A 19,348-nucleotide genomic window follows, 5' to 3' on the forward strand; every position below is an offset into this window, starting at 1 on the left:
AAACTTTTGCTTGTAGAAAATAAAAACTACATTTCTAACACCACATTCACTTTACACTTCTGATTGCTTAGAGCCGGCAAAGAGAATGACTGGGGGGTGAAGCTAGAGGGGGAGCTATATGGACAGCTCTGCTGTGTGCTCTCTTTGCCACTTCCTGTAGAGAAGGAGAATATCCCACAAGTAAAGGATGAATCCGTGGACTGGATACACCTTACAAGAGAAAAAGGGTTTACTGAATGAGGTCCAAGAGTGGCCTCTCTTATCTTTGAGTACCCTCTAACTTGTATTTGTCTCATAAGGCCCAAGAGCAGTCTTCTGTGAAATTTGGAGGGTCAACATTCTAATTGACATCTTACCCCATCATTGCTTATATAAATCATTTGTATCAGCTGATTGTATTTGCCTTTTGTTCTAACTTGTTGTATATCATGACATTAAACCTTAATTAAAAAAAAAAAATTTTTTTATATGTCTCACTCAGAAATCAAAGCCCCCAATGCATTTTGACCCAGCTAGACGACTAAGGGGCCAGATTTAAAACATGTCATTTTATCACTATAAGGGCCCTTAAAAGAGACATTAACACTAAATAAATGTTAGATAGAATGATGCATTCAAAGAAAAGATTAGTCTGAGAACATGTATATGTATTTTTTAAAGTTCCATTATTTGTTTAAATATTGATAAAACAAGGGGAAAGTTTTCGTGTCTAAAAAACAATGGGAGCTGCCATGTTTTAACTTATGTTACATTCTCTGCGGTGGCCAATTAGGGACAGTTATAAATAGGTCACTAGAGTGTGCAGCCAATAGCTGTGTAGAATATAACAGTGTTCTGCATTAACAGGAACTGAAAAGCTCACAATTTCAGAATGGAATTAAATAAAAAGGGTACAAAAATAAATGATGAAAGTATATTGTACAGTCTTTTTTTATATATACAATTTATTTATATATACAATTTATCATTTGATATTTCCATCTCAAAGTGTTTAATGTCCTTTTAAGGGGAGTTTTCTGAATGTGAAGGAGTGACAGACACGTTACAATATAGTGCTCACTAAAATAAGCCGATGATTCCTCTAAATGCAAGCTTCTGAGAACTGGTCCCCTAGAAAAAGAGATCCAGGCAAGCACACTATCAGTCCATACTGGCTTTTATCAGTCCTGAGTGTAAATTAATTGTCCAGGCAATGAATATACGAATAAAAATAAGTATCAATGTTTTAAAAAGGGTCATAATTCATGATTTTGAGTAAGGAACTTCTAGGATGCATGGAAATCATATTCTTAATGTGTTGCTAAAATAGGATTTTATTCTTAAAGGTACTTGAATATAACTTTACACATATCTAATGAGATAATGAAAAGGGGTATACGCATGTAGCTACCGATCACCCAACAAAGGGTACCAAAAGAACAAAGTCAATTAAATAACAAATAAATTGAAAAGTCTCAAAAAGTTTAATTTATTAGGGTCAAAGCAAAAATATTTATTTTGGAGCCAGTATCAATTACCCAGTGTTAAAACCAAAGCACTCATACATATTTAGACATACATATGTTAAAGCTCTTGGCCTGCCTTTTTTTTTTCTCTATCACCTGAGACTTATCTTTGAGCCCTTATAACTTTTTTGCTTCGCAATCAGAGTTCTGAGGACGAGCTAACCCGACGAGCAATAACTTGAATTGTGCTCAAGTGATCGTGTTTACTTTTATTGATTCCTTTCTTAAGGTGGGTCACCAGTGGACATGTACTGTATGCAATTGACATGTTAATATATTGATATTTTGAACGTAGATTATATCCATAACGGTATTGAAAGTAAATTTATTCCCAATTCATGAATTAAGAAAGATAGTAAAAGGGGTGGTGCTTATCAGAGAAGTCACACACATGTTTTTAACCAATTAAATGGTTTGATTGCATTTTTAAAGTCTGGAACCTAAATGGGAATCACAGCTTTGACTACAGTGAATGCTGAAACACATCAGCTGATTCATCCGACTCCAGATTTGCACTGCTTTTGCGCCAGAGTGGAATTTGCTATATTTTAGATGATGGATGTTTTATTTTACTCTAGGTGCTCCTCATGTTTTGTAACTTGCTGTAACTGAGGGGCTGGAGTGAATATGGACAGGTATCCCACGTTGCTTCCCAAGGATCCTAAGCAATAAGGGGGCCCCTCACAACTACGGAATGACAGAAGCCCAAGTGATGATGTCATCGAGACCCGACACACATTGCTGACAAGCAGACTTAGAAGTTGTGTCTGCCGTGTTTGGAACTGCACTCTGAGAGCCAAACAATCTCGCTACCATAAACTGAGAGCGTGGATAATATCGATTATACTGGTAAAGAAAGTGAATTAACAGCTCACAAGATCGAGACGTGACACGGCCGCTTTATAAACAAGCAAACTCTGATAAACTTAAGAGTGACTGGGGCACTCACCACCTTCTACACCCAGACAGCCAACAGTGAAAATGCTCTCCTCAGGAGTGATGTCTGCAGCAGGATCTAAGGAAATGAACGAGACCGAACCCGGTCACGTGGTACATAAGACAGGACTTCCCCTGCTATGAAAAAGGGGCCAAGACATTATGAGCTGCACAACACTTCAAAAATGAAAGTGAAACCTGTTTGTTCCAAGCCAAAAACACATAGCCTATGAGCCTAAAAAAACTCTCACATTATTGATCCATTGTCTCAGCATGCAAAGTTGCAAGGGTCTGAGATGGAATCTGGCAAAAGGAATGATGTCCATGCAGGACACCATGAGTCCGATTACCTCCATACACTGAGCCACTGAGGGTCTCGAGGAGGCTTGGAGGGCAAGACATGCAGAAGTTAGCTTGCAACGTCTCTGATCTGTGAGGAATATTCTCATGGATATTGAGTCTATAATTGTCCCCAGAAAATTCACCCTTGTACTTGGAGTAAGAGAACTCATTTCCAAGTTTATCTTAAATCCATGTGTTAGAAGAAGACTGAGAAGGGACTCTGAAAGTTCTTCTGCTAGACGAAAAGATGGTGCCTGTACCAAGATATCGCCCATGTAAGGTGCTACTGAAATACCTTGTGTTCTGGCAATGGCTGGTAGAAACCCCAGAACCTTTGTAAATATCCTTGGAGCAGTAGCTAGGCCAAAACGGAAGAGCTATAAACTGGAAGTGCTGGTCCAGAAAAGCAAACCTCAGGAACTGAAACTGTTACCTGTGAATCGGAACTTGAAGGTATGCATCCTTCAGGTCTATTGTGGTCATAAACTGTCCTTACTGAACCAGAGGAAGGATTGACCATATTGTCTCCATCTTGAAAGAGGGAATGCTCAAACTTGTTTAGGCACTTTAGGTCCAGAATTGGACGAAAAGTTCCCTCCTTCTTTGGAACCACAAAAAGGTTTGAATAAGACCCCAAATGTTTTTCTGCTGTAGGTACTGGGACAATTACTCCTAGAGAGGAGAGATCCCGTACGCAACCTAAGAAGGCAGCCCTCTTTTCTGGTCTTGTCGAAAGACTGGAGAGTAGGAATCTGCCACTGGGCGGATGAGACTTGAATCCTATCCTGTATCCTTGAGATACAACCTCCAGGACCCAAGAATCCTGTACATCCTGGAACCAAACGTCAGGAAAAAAAAAAGACAGTCTGCCCCCTACTCAATCCCGGATCAGGGGCCGTCCCTTCATGCCGATTTGTTCTCGGCGGGCTTCTTGGTCTGTTTGGACTTATTCCAGGAGTGAGCGGGCTTCCTAGTACTTTTTGGCTGCTCGGACTTGGAAGAGGACTGCTATTGTTGCGACTTGTCAGCACGAAAGGAACGAAAATTAGACAGTTGCTGTCCCTTAGGCCTTTTCTTCTTATCTTGCGGTAGGAAGGCACCTTTCCCTCCGGTAACCATAGAGATAATTGAGTCCAGCCCTGGACCGAAGAAAATCTTCCCCTTGATGGGAAGAGAAAGGAGTCTGGATTTAGAAGTCATATCCGCAGACCAAGACTTCAACCAGAGAGCACAGCGGGCTAGAACCGCAAAGCCAGCAGCCTTTGCATTTATTTTTTAATCTGCATATTCGCATCACAGATGGAGTTAGCAATTCTCAGTGCCTTAATTCTCTCCTGAATATCCTTGAGTGGAGTCTCGACTTCAATGAGCTCTGATAGTGTCACACCAGTAGGTAACTGCTCCAGCAACCGCGGCTACAGCTGCCGCCGGTTGAAATAAATACCCTGTATGTTAAAACATCTTCCTCAGAAAAGTTTCCATTTTTTTATCCATAGGCTCTCTAAAAGAAGAACTATACTCCAGAGGGATAGTAGTATGCTTAGCCAGCATGGAGATGGCGCCATCCACCTTCAGGATGGAGCCCCACAAATCTAATTGAGAGTAAGGGACCAGGAATAATTTTTTAAAAGTAGACAAGGGGAAAAAGAAGTTCCTACTCTTTCCCATTTGTTACAAATAATGTTCGCAATCTTAACTGGCACAGGAATTTAGGGATCTTAGGCTCCTCAGGGAGTGTAGCCTCTGGAGCCTCTAGAGTAGACAGAACCTCCTTTAATAAAAATCGCAGATGCTCAATTTTAAATCTAAAGGAGGGTTCATCCGCTGAAGAAGGTTTAGCAATTTTAGTCTCCGACTCAGAAAGTTCACCCTCTGAAGCTACAGAGGTTAACTCATCCTTATATAGCTGGGATATAGTAGCTAAATCCGACAAATATTTAGATGACTCAAGGTCAGGAGAACTATGTTTAAACTTTCTCTTGCGTTTGTTAGAGCGAGGTAAGGCACTCGGCCGCAGACACCGCCAATTGTAACTGCACGGTAAAGTCAGCTGGAAAAAAGCCCCCTCCAGTTGGAGGATTAGTTGAGCTGCGGGGAACTGCATGTGGAGCGGGTACTGTAGAAAGGGCAGTAATTTCTCGGGACCCAGATTCCTGAGAAGTAGACGGCTCAGAAGGGCTAACAGCGCTAAGAGTATTGGCAGGATTGTCTCCCTTCTTAGACTTTATAACAGTGTTTAGGCAAATGGAACAAAATTGAGCAGGCGGGCAAACCACAGCCTTCTCACAATATAAACAGGAATAATTAATTAGTACAGAAGGAGCAGAACCTTCTAATGTAGTATCAGAGTCCTCCATAGCTTTCTATATACCCACATAAGGACAATAAAAAAGAAATGCTTTTATTTAAAAAAACGGCACCTTAAAGGGACATGAAACCCACATTTTTTCTTTCATGATTTAGAAAGAGCATGTAATTTTAAACAACTTTCTAATGTACTTCTATTATCTAATTTGCTTCATTTTCTTGATAACCTTTGCTGAAAAGCATATCTAGATGATTGGTAAGCTGCACATAGGTGCCTCGTGTGATTGGCTCACCCATGTTCATTGCTATTTCTTCAACACAGGATATCTAAAGACTGAAGCAAATTAGATAATAGAAGTAAATTGGAATGTTGTTTAAAATTGTATTCTCTATCTGAATCGTGAAATAAATATTTTGGGTTTTGTATCCCTTTAATACTCCCAATGGCTGGGGCACTCACCACCTCCTAGACCAAGAGAGCTGACAGTGAAAACGCTCTCCTCAGGAGTGATGTCTGCAGCAGGATCTTAGGAAATGAAAAATAACCGCACCCGGTCACATGGTACGTAAGACAGGACTTCCCCTGCTATGAAAAAGGGGCCAAGCTATTATGAGCTGCGCAACACTTCAAAAACGAAAGTGAAACCTGTTTGTTCCAAGTCAAAAACACACAGCATATGGGCCTAAAAAAAAAAACTCTCACATTAAGCATATATAAATCCCCAAACTGTTCAAATAATCTCCCTGAAGGAGATATTAACCCTTGATTCTATCGAGGTATAAGGGTGCCACACTGTGACCCTGTATAGTGTTTAAAATGTATATATAAAAAACTGTCTTACCCTCCAGGATCTATGCTGTGGAACAGGCATAGCCTCTCAAGTGTGACAGTCTTGCAGCAGCGCTTCTGACATGGACTTGAGTGTGTAGCAGTAAGCAGTGAAACTCGTCAACACTGATTGCTCAGGAGCTGTTAGCGACAGTCTGAATGGGTTTGCAGAAAAACTTTCCCTGCATCTCCAGACTCTAACTTTCATCAATACTCTCACTGAGAGGTTGACATGATTACTTAAAACTCCAGTCCTTTCTTGAAGGGAAAATACCCATACAGGACTATACAAATCTTCTGACACTTCTCTGCCACCTCCACTAGTAACGAAAGGCAAAGAATGACTGGGGGATAGGGGAAGTGGGAGGGATATTTAAGCCTTTGACTGGGGTGACTTTGCCTGCTCCTGGTGGCCAGGTGTTGTATTTCCCAACAGTTAGTAATGAAGTTGTGGACTCTCCCTGCCTTATGGAAGGAAAAACATAATTTATGTAAGAACTTACCTGATAAATTCATTTCTTTCATATTAGCAAGAGTCCATGAGCTAGTGATGTATGGGATATACATTCCTACCAGGAGGGGCAAAGTTTCCCAAACCTCAAAATGCCTATAAATACACCCCTCACCACACCCACAAATCAGTTTAACGAATAGCCAAGAAGTGGGGTGATAAGAAAAAAAGTGCGAAAGCATTAAAAATAAGGAATTGGAATAATTGTGCTTTATACAAAAAATCAAAAACCACCACAAAAAGGGTGGGCCTCATGGACTCTTGCTAATATGAAAGAAATGAATTTATCAGGTAAGTTCTTACATAAATTATGTTTTCTTTCATGTAATTAGCAAGAGTCCATGAGCTAGTGACGTATGGGATAATGACTACCCAAGATGTGGATCTTTCCACGCAAGAGTCACTAGAGAGGGAGGGATAAAATAAAGACAGCCAATTCCTGCTGAAAATAATCCACACCCAAAATAAAGTTTAATGAAAACATAAGCAGAAGATTCAAACTGAAACCGCTGCCTGAAGTACTTTTCTACCAAAAACTGCTTCAGAATAAGAAAATACATCAAAATGGTAGAATTTAGTAAAAGTATGCAAAGAAGACCAAGTTGCTGCTTTGCAAATCTGATCAACCGAAGCTGCATTCCTAAACGCCCAGGAAGTAGAAACTGACCTAGTAGAATGAGCTGTAATCCTTTGAGGCGGAGTTTTACCCGACTCGACATAGGCATGATGAATTAAAGATTTCAACCAAGATGCCAAAGAAATGGCAGAAGCTTTCTGACCTTTTCTGGAACCGGAAAAGATGACAAATAGACTAGAAGTCTTTCGGAAAGACTTAGTAGCTTCAACATAATATTTCAAAGCTCTAACAACATCCAAAGAATGCAATGATTTCTCCTTAGAATTCTTAGGATTAGGACATAATGAAGGAACCACAATTTCTCTACTAATGTTGTTGGAATTCACAACCTTAGGAAAAATTTCAAAAGAAGTTCGCAACACCGCCTTATCCTGGTGAAAAATCAGAAAAGGAGATTCACAAGAAAGAGCAGATAATTCAGAGACTCTTCTGGCAGAAGAGATGGCCAAAAGGAACAAAACTTTCCAAGAAAGTAATTTAATGTCCAATGAATGCATGGGTTCAAAAGGAGGAGCTTGAAGAGCCCCCAGAACCAAATTCAAACTCCAAGGAGGAGAAATAGACTTAATGACAGGTTTTATACGAACCAAAGCTTGTACAAAACAATGAATATCAGGAAGATTAGCAATCTTTCTGTGAAAAAGAACAGAAAGAGCAGAGATTTGTCCTTTCAAGGAACTTGCAGACAAACCTTTATCTAAACCATTCTGAAGAAACTGTAAAATTCTCGGAATTCTAAAAGAATGCCAGGAAAAATGATGAGAAAGACACCAAGAAATATAAGTCTTCCAGACTCTATAATATATCTCTCTAGATACAGATTTACGAGCCTGTAACATAGTATTAATCACAGAGTCAGAGAAACCTCTTTGACCAAGAATCAAGCGTTCAATCTCCATACCTTTAAATTTAAGGATTTGAGATCCTGATGGAAAAAAGGACCTTGCGACAGAAGGTCTGGTCTTAACGGAAGAGTCCATGGTCGGCAAGAGGCCATCCGGACAAGATCCGCATACCAAAACCTGTGAGGCCATGCTGGAGCTACCAGCAGAACAAACGAGCATTCCTTCAGAATCTTGGAGATTACTTTTGGAAGAAGAACTAGAGGCGGAAAGATATAGGCAGGATGATACTTCCAAGGAAGTGATAATGCATCCACTGCCTCCGCCTGAGGATCCCGGGATCTGGACAGATACCTGGGAAGTTTCTTGTTTAGATGAGAAGCCATCAGATCTATTTCTGGAAGTTCCCACATTTGAACAATCTGAAGAAATACCTCTGGGTGAAGAGACCATTCGCCCGGATGCAACGTTTGGCGACTGAGATAATCCGCTTCCCAATTGTCTATACCTGGGATATGAACCGCAGAGATTAGACAGGAGCTGGATTCCGCCCAAACCAGAATTCGAGATACTTCTTTCATAGCCAAAGGACTGTGAGTCCCCCCCTGATGATTGATGTATGCCACAGTTGTGACATTGTCTGTCTGAAAACAAATGAACGATTCTCTCTTCAGAAGAGGCCAAGACTGAAGAGCTCTGAAAATTGCACGGAGTTCCAAAATATTGATCGGTAATCTCACCTCCTGAGATTCCCAAACCCCTTGTGCCGTCAGAGACCCCCACACAGCTCCCCAACCTGTAAGACTTGCATCTGTTGAAATTACAGTCCAGGTCGGAAGAACAAAAGAAGCCCCCTAAACTAAACGATGGTGATCTGTCCACCACGTCAGAGAGTGTCGTACAATCGGTTTTAAAGATATTAATTGAGATATCTTTGTGTAATCCCTGCACCATTGGTTCAGCATACAGAGCTGAAGAGGTCGCATGTGAAAACGAGCAAAGGGGATCGCGTCCGATGCAGCATTCATAAGACCTAGAATTTCCATGCATAAGGCTACCGAAGGGAATGATTGTGACTGAAGGTTTCGACAAGCTGAAATCAATTTTAGACGTCTCTTGTCAGTCAAAGACAGAGTCATGGACACTGAATCTATCTGGAAACCCAAAAAGGTTACCCGTGACTGAGGAATCAATGAACTTTTTAGTGAATTGATCCTCCCACCATGATCTTGAAGAAACAACACAAGTCGATTCGTATGAGATTCTGCTAAATGTGAAGACTGAGCAAGTACCAAGATATCGTCCAAATAAGGAAATACCACAATACCCTGTTCTCTGATTACAGACAGAAGGGCACCGAGAACCTTTGTAAAAATTCTTGGAGCTGTAGCTAGGCCAAACGGCAGAGCCACAAACTGGTAATGCTTGTCCAGGAAAGAGAATCTCAGAAACTGATAGTGAGCTGGATGTATCTGAATATGCAGATATGCATCCTGTAAATCTATTGTAGACATATAATGCCCTTGCTGAACAAAAGGCAGGATAGTCCTTACAGTTACCATTTTGAATGTTGGTATCCTTACATAACGATTCAATATTTTTAGATCCAGAACTGGTCTGAAGGAATTCTCCTTCTTTGATACAATGAAGAGATTCGAATAAAACCCCAGCCCCTGTTCCAGAACTGGAACTGGCATAATTACCCCAGCCAACTCTAGATCTGAAACACATTTCAGAAATGCTTGAGCTTTCACTGGGTTTACTGGGACACGGGAAAGAAAAAATCTCTTTGCAGGAGGTCTTATCTTGAAACCAATTCTGTACCCTTCTGAAACAATGTTCTGAATCCAAAGATTGTGAACAGAATTGATCCAAATTTCTTTGAAAAAACGTAATCTGCCCCCTACCAGCTGGGCTGGAATGAGGGCCGCACCTTCATGTGGACTTAGAAGCTGGCTTTGCTTTTCTAGAAGGCTTGGATTTATTCCAGACTGGGGATGGTTTCCAAACTGAAACTACTCCTGAGGATGAAGGATCAGGCTTTTGTTCTTTGTTGAAACGAAAGGAACGAAAACGATTATTAGCCCTGTTTTTACCCTTAGATTTTTTATCCTGTGGTAAAAAATTTCCTTTCCCACCAGTAACAGTTGAGATAATAGAATCCAACTGAGAACCAAATAATTTATTACCCTGGAAAGAAAGGGAAAGTAGAGTCGATTTAGAAGACATATCAGCATTCCAAGTTTTAAGCCATAAAGCTCTTCTAGCTAAAATAGCTAGAGACATAAACCTGACATCAACTCTGATAATATCAAAAATGGCATCACAGATAAAATTATTAGCATGTTGAAGAAGAATAATAATATTATGAGAATCATGATCTGTTACTTGTTGCGCTAAAGTTTCCAACCAAAAAGTTGAAGCTGCAGCAACATCAGCCAATGATATAGCAGGTCTAAGAAGATTACCTGAACACAGATAAGCTTTTCTTAGAAAGGATTCAATTTTCCTATCTAAAGGATCCTTAAAGGAAGTACCATCTGCCGTAGGAATAGTAGTACGTTTAGCAAGGGTAGAAATAGCCCCATCAACTTTAGGGATTTTGTACCAAAACTCTAATCTGTCGGATGGTAGAGGATATAATTGCTTAAAACGTTTAGAAGGAGTAAATGAATTACCCAAATTATTCCATTCTCTGGAAATTACTTCAGAAATAGCACCAGGAACAGGAAAAACTTCTGGAATAACCACAGGAGATTTAAAGACCTTGTCTAAACGTTTAGATTTAGTATCAAGAGGACCAGAATCCTCAATTTCTAATGCAATTAGGACTTCTTTAAGTAAAGAACGGATAAATTCCATTTTAAATAAATATGACGATTTATCAGCATCAACCTCTGAGACAGAATCCTCTGTATCAGAAGAATCATTAGAATCAGAATGATGATGTTCATTTAAAAATTCAACTGTATAAAGAGACGTTTTAAAAGACTTTTTATGTTTACCAGAAGGAGGAATAACAGACATAGCCTTCTTAATGGATTCAGAAACAAAATCTCTTATGTTATCAGGAACACTCTGAACATTAGATGTTAATGGAACTGCAACAGGTAATGGTACTTTACTAAAGGAAATATTTTCTGCATTAACAAGTTTGTCATGACATTCAATACAAACAACAGCTGGAGGAACAACTACCAAAAGTTTACAGCAGATACACTTAGCTTTGGTAGTTCCAGCACCAGGCAGCGATTTTCCAGTAGTATCTTCTGACTCAGTTGCAACGTGGGACATCTTGCAATATGTAATAGAAAAAACAACATATAAAGCAAAATTGATCAAATTCCTTAAATGACAGTTTCAGGAATGGGAAAAAATGCCAGTGAACAAGCTTCTAGCAACCAGAAGCAATAAATAATGAGACTTAAATAAGTGGAGACAAAATTGACGCCCACATCCGGAACGCCGACATTTTTGGCGCGAAAAACATAAAAAATGACGCAACTTCCGGCGACACATATGACGCCGGAAACAGAAAAAAAAATTCGCGCCAAGAAAGTCCGCGCCAAGAATGACGCAATAAAATGAAGCATTTTCAGCCCCCGCAAGCCTAACAGCCTACAGGGAAAAAGTCAAATTTTAAGGTAAGAAAAAAATGATTGATTCAAATGCATTATCCCAAATATGAAACTGACTGTCTGAAATAAGGAAATGTTGAACATCCTGAGTCAAGGCAAATAAATGTTTGAATACATATATTTAGAACTTTATAAAAAAGTGCCCAACCATAGCTTTAGAGTGTCACAGAAAATAAGACTTACTTACCCCAGGACACTCATCTACATGTTGTAGAAAGCCAAACCAGTACTGAAACGAAAATCAGCAGAGGTAATGGTATATATATATATATATATATATATATATATAAGAGTATATCGTCGATCTGAAAAGGGAGGTAAGAGATGAATCTCTACGACCGATAACAGAGAACCTATGAAATAGACCCCGTAGAAGGAGATCATTGAATTCAAACAGGCAATACTCTCCTCACATCCCTCTGACATTCACTGCACGCTGAGAGGAAAACCGGGCTCCAAGCTGCTGCGGAGCGCATATCAACGTAGAATCTAGCACAAACTTACTTCACCACCTCCATAGGAGGCAAAGTTTGTAAAACTGATTTGAGGGCGTGGTGAGGGGTGTATTTATAGGCATTTTGACGTTTGGGAAACTTTGCCCCTCCTGGTAGGAATGTATATCCCATACGTCACTAGCTCATGGACTCTTGCTAATTACATGAAAGAAATTGGGTTTCATGTCTCTTTAATTCTGACTAGCTTTAACAAGACAAAAAAGGCAAATCACATCTCCATCTCTCTCGCTGTGATCAAATTTATTGAACGTAATATATGTACACAGGTGGTTTTATTTATTAAGTGAATGAATTAGAGATCATATTGACACACAATTTTTTTTTTAAATAATACCAGACAAGCAAAAAGACAACAAATCAAACTATTTATTTGAGATGTCATCACATCACACTGTACAAAGTCTGCTAGTATCACATGCCTGAAGGCAAAGATGACCAAAACTGCACAGCATCCATTAAGATACAAAAGTGTAAAGCAGAGTTTTTCAACTCATCAGGACAACACAACAAAACAGAATCTCTAGACTTCAGATCAGACGGATGATTAATGTCTTGATTATCTCATTGCTACTGTATCAAAATATCCTCAAAACCTGGTCAGATGACTGGAATGAAGATGCACTGGCCTGGTCTACCGGAAAATAAGAACCCTGGATGATAGGTTGAATGAATGAATCAGTTCATGAGAACCTCCATTTGAACCAGGCGGGCATTGGTGTCCCCAGACATTCTGTATGGGATCATTCCAGCAAATGTAATAAGAGCACGTGCTTGACTACGCAACACCTGAAAGATAACAAGATTAGCAATGCGATCTAAAATTCTTAACCAACTCTAAACTAAACAAGTATATTTCCACTTACCGAATCCTTATCCTCCACCACTCTCTGTGGACGCCCAAGTGTGGAGGGGCCACTACCCTTTATTCTCTTGTACTGGGTAAATAAGATATTCATAGTAGCGAGGAGAACTTCAGACAAGTTATGTCTGATCTGTACAAAAGATAAAGACCGACGATGAAGGGAATGCATAAGCACTATAGATATTCATACTTATTGGCTCTGTGCAGTCACTCACCTCATCACTGAAATTACGGAAGGCAGCCACTCGTTCCTCTACACTGTCCTGACTCAGAGGTACAAGTTTCAATTTCTCAATAATCTAGCAAACAGAAGACCAGAAAATAAGAATACAAATTTACAAAATCTTCACAGAATGACTATCACTTGGAAAGGCCATATTTTTAGTATATTCAGATAGAGAAGGCAATTTTAAGCATCTTTCTAGTTTACTCCTATTGTACATTTTTATTGGTGGCTGAATGTAGTCACCAATAAGCGAGCGCTATCCAGGGTGTTGAACCTCAAATGGGATAGCTCCTAAGCTTTATATTCCTGCTTTTAAAAAAAATAGATAGCAAGAGAACAAGGAAAAAAATTATAATAGGAGTAAATTAGAAAGTTGCTTAAAATTGCATGTTCTATCTGAATCATAAAAGAAAACATCTGGGTTTAGCATCCCTTTAACGTGTTTGCAATGACTTGTTATACAGGCTGCAGAGTATAAAATGCTCCTTTATGTTTATTTTCTTGTATATGAAATTGCTTGTTTTGCTCTCTGAATTCCCAACATATTAAAATGGGCCGAGCTTGCAGAGAGATAGTCTTATTAGTCAAATGATTTTGTATCTTATTTCTGTCTATATACAATACTTGGAAAGAAAAATTCAAAACAACACTGCCAGTCCCCACTGGCAGTGTAATTTATTCTATTTGCTATTTTTCTATAGCTTTTCTATAGTCAGTATAGGTGGTAGATTCAAAAGTTAAAAAAAAAAGCAATTTCAAATGACAAAATAAAGGACATTGTTGTAAACAATTTATTAGACTCCTGTAGGTAATGGGTCATTGGGAACACATTCAAGTGTCCATTTAAATATGGTCTCTCTGATATCCTTGAAAATACATTAAATACCTCTGCTTTTGTGTAAAAATTGTGCTTTGTCCCACAAAAGCAAAAAACCACAGTAGAAAGTAAATTTTGTAACAAGCAAATCAAATAGCTGATTTAAGCAGTTTGTAGAATTTGAAAAAAAAAACTTTGGTTTTAGATTTTGTGATTTGGCTTCTCAAGGGAGTGTGGATCAAAACTATTTTTTGGACAGAAAATCAAGGGGTGTTTAATGCTCCTTTAAAGGGACACTGAACCCAAATTTTTTTCTTTCATGATTTAGATAGAGCATGCAATTTTAAGCAACTTTCTAATTTACTCCTATTATCAATTTGTCTTCATTCTCTTACTATCTTTATTTGAAAAGCAAGAATGCAAGTTTAGAAGCCGGCCCATTTTAGGTTCACAACCTGGGTTTGTGCTTGCTGATTGGTGGCTAAATGCACCCACTAAAAACAAGTGCTGTCCGGGTCCTAAACCAAAAATTGTCTGGCTCGTTAGCTTAGATGCCTTTTTCAAATAAAGATAGCAAGAGAATGAAGAAAAATTAATAGGAGTAAATTAGAAAGTTGCTTAAAATTGCATGCTCTATCTGAATCATGAAATAAAAAAAATTTGGTTTAGTATCCCTTTAAGGATACATCTTAGTCAAGCGTGATGCGTTTAATCTCAATCTAGTGTGTGTATACACCCTCTTAACTGCCTCCTATATTCCTAACTCTATATACCTCACTACATCAATACAGCTCATCAATAAGACAAGGTTCTCAAAGAGTGTTTTTCTTTACCTTGCACCCATCATGCTTTAACCTTGTCTAGGTAAACACTTTGAGATTGTAATATAAAACAATTTATGTATAATAAAACAACTTTGCAACATACATTCATTATTTATCTTGACCTGTAACTAGTTAAATTACATTTTCATGACTCAGATACAGCATGTAATTTTAAACAATTTTCCAATTTACTTCCATTAAAAAAAATGTGCACAGTCTTTTATATTTACAATTTTTGACTCACCAGATCCTACTGAGCATGTGCAAGAATTCACAGACTATACGTATATGCATTTGTGATTGGCTGATTGCTATCACATGGTACAAGGGGAGTGGAAATATACATAACTTTGAAATTTGTTATAAAAAAAAATCTACTACTCATTTAAAGTTCAGACTAAGTGCTAGTGCATTGTCTTGTTATCTTGCATTTGTTGATTATGCAAATCTAATGTGTTGACTGGTCCTTTAAGTTCTGTAAAACAATTACAGCAAATAAGGTGTTAATCTTTTCTGATAAAGTTCATCTGATATGTAAATCTATTGGAAGGCTGCAGAAAAATATTGCATAAGATGTTTAAGGTCCCTGTAAATTGCATTTGGTGGAAAGGAAAAAATCCAGAAGAGTAGACCGCAGGGATGGGGAACCTTGGCTGTCCTAATTTTTACCCATGACGCTTAGGCACGCTGAAGTCCAGTTGAGCATCATGGTAAATGTAGTTCTGAAACATCTGGAGGGCCAAGTTTCCCCATCCCTGGAATACACAGGGAAATATATGACCTGGTGAAGTGTCCCTGACTCTGCAGCGCTGCCATGTTAGGGAATATTACCTCCTTATTCTACAGTAATAGCCTTATTAAGCACAAGTCATGCTTCCTGTGACCCTCAGTTACAGGAGGTAGTAACACCTTGTATAGAACAAGTCTTTGTGGAATAAATCAACAAGTGGTGTATGAAGGATAAGGACCAAGGTTCTGATATTTGACTTTTAATAGTAGCCATAAATCAAATACAGTCAGTGGTGTGCATTTTACAGCTCTATAATAGAAATGAAGATGGTATATTAAGGTGAATAAAGGTACACTTACATCAAAAGCAAGATCAATGTGACCGGCGTGATACTCGTCAAAAAATGTCATTACGTCCAGTAACAGGTAGAATGTAGAATTGACAGACTTCTCTGCACTCACACCCTGAGATTTATACCTAAAAACAATACACAGAAGATTTTACTAATAACACAACACAGTAAATAAGATATAATGTATACATTACTTAGTAACCTTATACATTTGTGGAATTTATATTTATATATTTAGGAAACCCCAAGTGTATTAAAATCTGTGTGTAATTCCTAATATAAGACAGATCCATAAAGTATAGTAAAGTCCATTGCATATAAGACATTTACCATTAAACTGCCTCTTCATCAGATTATAACCACCTAAGTCAGCACTTTAAAGTACAAGCTATAAATATAGCAGATACCAGACAGCAAACAGTTCAGAAAATATTAGAGACATGAAGCCCAACATTTTTCTTTCTTGAATCAGATAGAGAACACCATTTAAAAAAAAGTTTACAATTTACTTCCATTGTCAAAGTTGCTTTGTTCTTAGGTTATCCTTTGTCAATGAGATATCCAGATAGGTAGCATGCACGTCTGCAGCACTACATGAAATAGTGCTGCCATCTAGTGTTCGAATGTATAACATTGTTGCTAAACTGCTGCCATTTAGTATTGCAGAAAAGTGCATGATTTTGTGCTTACTTTTCTGCTTTTCAACATAGGATAACAAGAAAACAAAGACAATCTGATAATATAAGTACTGTCATTCTGACTTATATTCATTAATTACCATATTGAGATTAAGCTACTTTTAACAGTGTGTGTGTGCGCGTCTCTGGTTGGACTTTATTATTTACCCAATAAAGTTATCTTGTGTGAATGTATGTGAATTGAAAGATCATTTTTTTCTTGATCTACAGGGAGTGCAGAATTATTAGGCAAGTTGTATTTTTGAGGATTAATTTTATTATTGAACAACAACCATGTTCTCAATGAACCCAAAAAACTCATTAATATCAAAGCTGAATAGTTTTGGAAGTAGTTTTTAGTTTGTTTTTAGTTATAGCTATTTTAGGGGGATATCTGTGTGTGCAGGTGACTATTACTGTGCATAATTATTAGGCAACTTAACAAAAAACAAATATATACCCATTTCAATTATTTATTTTTACTAGTGAAACCAATATAACATCTCAACATTCACAAATATACATTTCTGACATTCAAAAACAAAACAAAAACAAATCAGTGACCAATATAGCCACCTTTCTTTGCAAGGACACTCAAAAGCCTGCCATCCATGGATTCTGTCAGTGTTTTGATCTGTTCACCATCAACATTGTGTGCAGCAGCAACCACAGCCTCCCAGACACTGTTCAGAGAGGTGTACTGTTTTCCCTCCTTGTAAATCTCACATTTGATGATGGACCACAGGTTCTCAATAGGGTTCAGATCAGGTGAACAAGGAGGCCATGTCATTAGATTTTCTTCTTTTATACCCTTTCTTGCCAGCCACGCTGTGGAGTACTTGGACGCGTGTGATGGAGCATTGTCCTGCATGAAAATCATGTTTTTCTTGAAGGATTCAGGCTTCTTTCTGTACCACTGCTTGAAGAAGGTGTCTTCCAGAAACTGGCAGTAGGACTGGGAGTTGAGCTTGACTCCATCCTCAACCCGAAAAGGCCCCACAAGCTCATCTTTGAAGATACCAGCCCAAACCAGTACTCCACCTACACCTTGCTGGCGGGAGTCGGACTGGAGCTCTCTGCCCTTTACCAATCCAGCCACGGGCCCATCCATCTGGCCCATCAAGACTCACTCTCATTTCATCAGTCCATAAAACCTTAGAAAAATCAGTCTTGAGATATTTCTTGGCCCAGTCTTGACGTTTCAGCTTGTGTGTCTTGCTCAGTGGTGGTTGTCTTTCAGCCTTTCTTACCTTGGCCATGTCTCTGAGTATTGCACACCTTGTGCTTTTGGGCACTCAGTGATGTTGCAGCTCTGAAATATGGCCAAACTGGTGGCAAGTGGCATCTTGGCAGCTGCACGCTTGACTTTTCTCAGTTCATGGGCAGTTATTTTGCGCCTTGGTTTTTCCACACGCTTCTTGCGACCCTGTTGACTATTTTGAATGAAACGCTTGATTGTTCGATGATCACGCTTCAGAAGCTTTGCAATTTTAAGAGTGCTGCATCCCTCTGCAAGATATCTCACTATTTTTTACTTTTCTGAGCCTGTCAAGTCCTTCTTTTGACCCATTTTGCCAAAGGAAAGGAAGTTGCCTAATAATTATGCACAACTGATATAGGGTGTTGATGTCATTAGACCACACCCCTTCTCATTACAGAGATGCACATCACCTAATATGCTTAATTGGTAGTAGGCTTTCGAGCCTATACAGCTTGGAGTAAGACAACATGCATAAAGAGGATGATGTGGTCAAAATACTCATTTGCCTAATAATTCTGCACACAGTGTATACCTTGATGCATATTAACTATTAGAGTCTGGCAATCCGCTCTTTTTTGCCATTCTATTTGCATTTTGTACATAAATATTTAAATATATCAATGTGAAGAACATTAGAGTTTGTAATATTAAAGGGATACTGAACCCACATTTTTTCTTTCAGATAAAGCACACAAATACAGGTGTTAGGTTTTTTCAACTCTTTGTGCGCAGCGGAATTTGCTCACATGCAAACTTTATACTTTCAACTTGTAATACTGGTGCTACCCGATGCCCTCAAAAAAGTAACTTCTACCGAAGTTAACACTCTAGCGGTAGCGCTAAATAGCGCACCACTTGTAAGCTAGCCCTAAGTTGTTTTGACTCACCTTTCAGCAATTGATAAAGCCATGTTCTTGAGACGTTCCTTATTAGACTGTGGAGCGCTGACCTGAGATACTACAGGACTCAACAGTTTATTGGTCAGTTCGAGGACTTTGTCTGGGTTCTATAAAAGGCAAATAGATTCAGGTAAGACCTTCTGAATAGTTAGGGACTGTACATTTGCTGAATTATGAAACAACCTGTTTTGTCATTTTTATTGGATTGACTGTAAAACTGGATGAAGATATTCAAGTCGGTTAGAAGGCATTACAAAAGTGACTACAGGTAGAAACCCCTTTATCCAAACTGCTTGGGACCTGAAAAGGTTTGTATTTTGGAATAGATTTAATCTTGGAATATTTGCATTTGTAAAACGGGACAGTTTGGAAAGGAGATGGAATCAAATATAGACATTTCATGTAATTTAGGCAATATTTACATGCCATAATACAGCTTGTACATGTAACCTAAAGGTAGTTTTATATCATTTGTAATACTTTTGTATACATAGTACCCTCAAAAAGTACTTAAATCTAGACTATTTGAATCTTAGAAAAAACAACTCAAAGACACAGGCAGAGAAGATTGTGACATACATACAAAGGACATTTTTTGATAATTTTAAAAGAAAATATTAATTAAAAAGTTTGAATTT

The 19,348-nt window shown here is 38.5% G+C and overlaps 1 protein-coding gene across 1 annotated transcript in view; it reads right to left on the minus strand.

Annotated features, from left to right (window-relative positions):
• Positions 1-12,410: 12,410 nt before the first annotated feature.
• Positions 12,411-19,348, minus strand: part of NUP93 (nucleoporin 93) — a 106,798-nt gene continuing 99,860 nt past the window's right edge. Inside the window, exons 18-22 of the mRNA XM_053700271.1 lie at positions 18,699-18,817; positions 15,881-15,998; positions 13,140-13,223; positions 12,926-13,054; positions 12,411-12,848 (exon numbers count right to left, since the gene is read on the minus strand). Of these exons, the coding sequence (XP_053556246.1) occupies positions 12,738-12,848; positions 12,926-13,054; positions 13,140-13,223; positions 15,881-15,998; positions 18,699-18,817 (561 nt within the window). The 3' untranslated portion in view covers positions 12,411-12,737. The remainder of the gene's footprint in view (positions 12,849-12,925; positions 13,055-13,139; positions 13,224-15,880; positions 15,999-18,698; positions 18,818-19,348) is intronic.

The sequence above is a fragment of the Bombina bombina genome, chromosome 1 (assembly GCF_027579735.1).
Source record: "Bombina bombina isolate aBomBom1 chromosome 1, aBomBom1.pri, whole genome shotgun sequence".
NCBI lineage: Eukaryota > Metazoa > Chordata > Amphibia > Anura > Bombinatoridae > Bombina > Bombina bombina.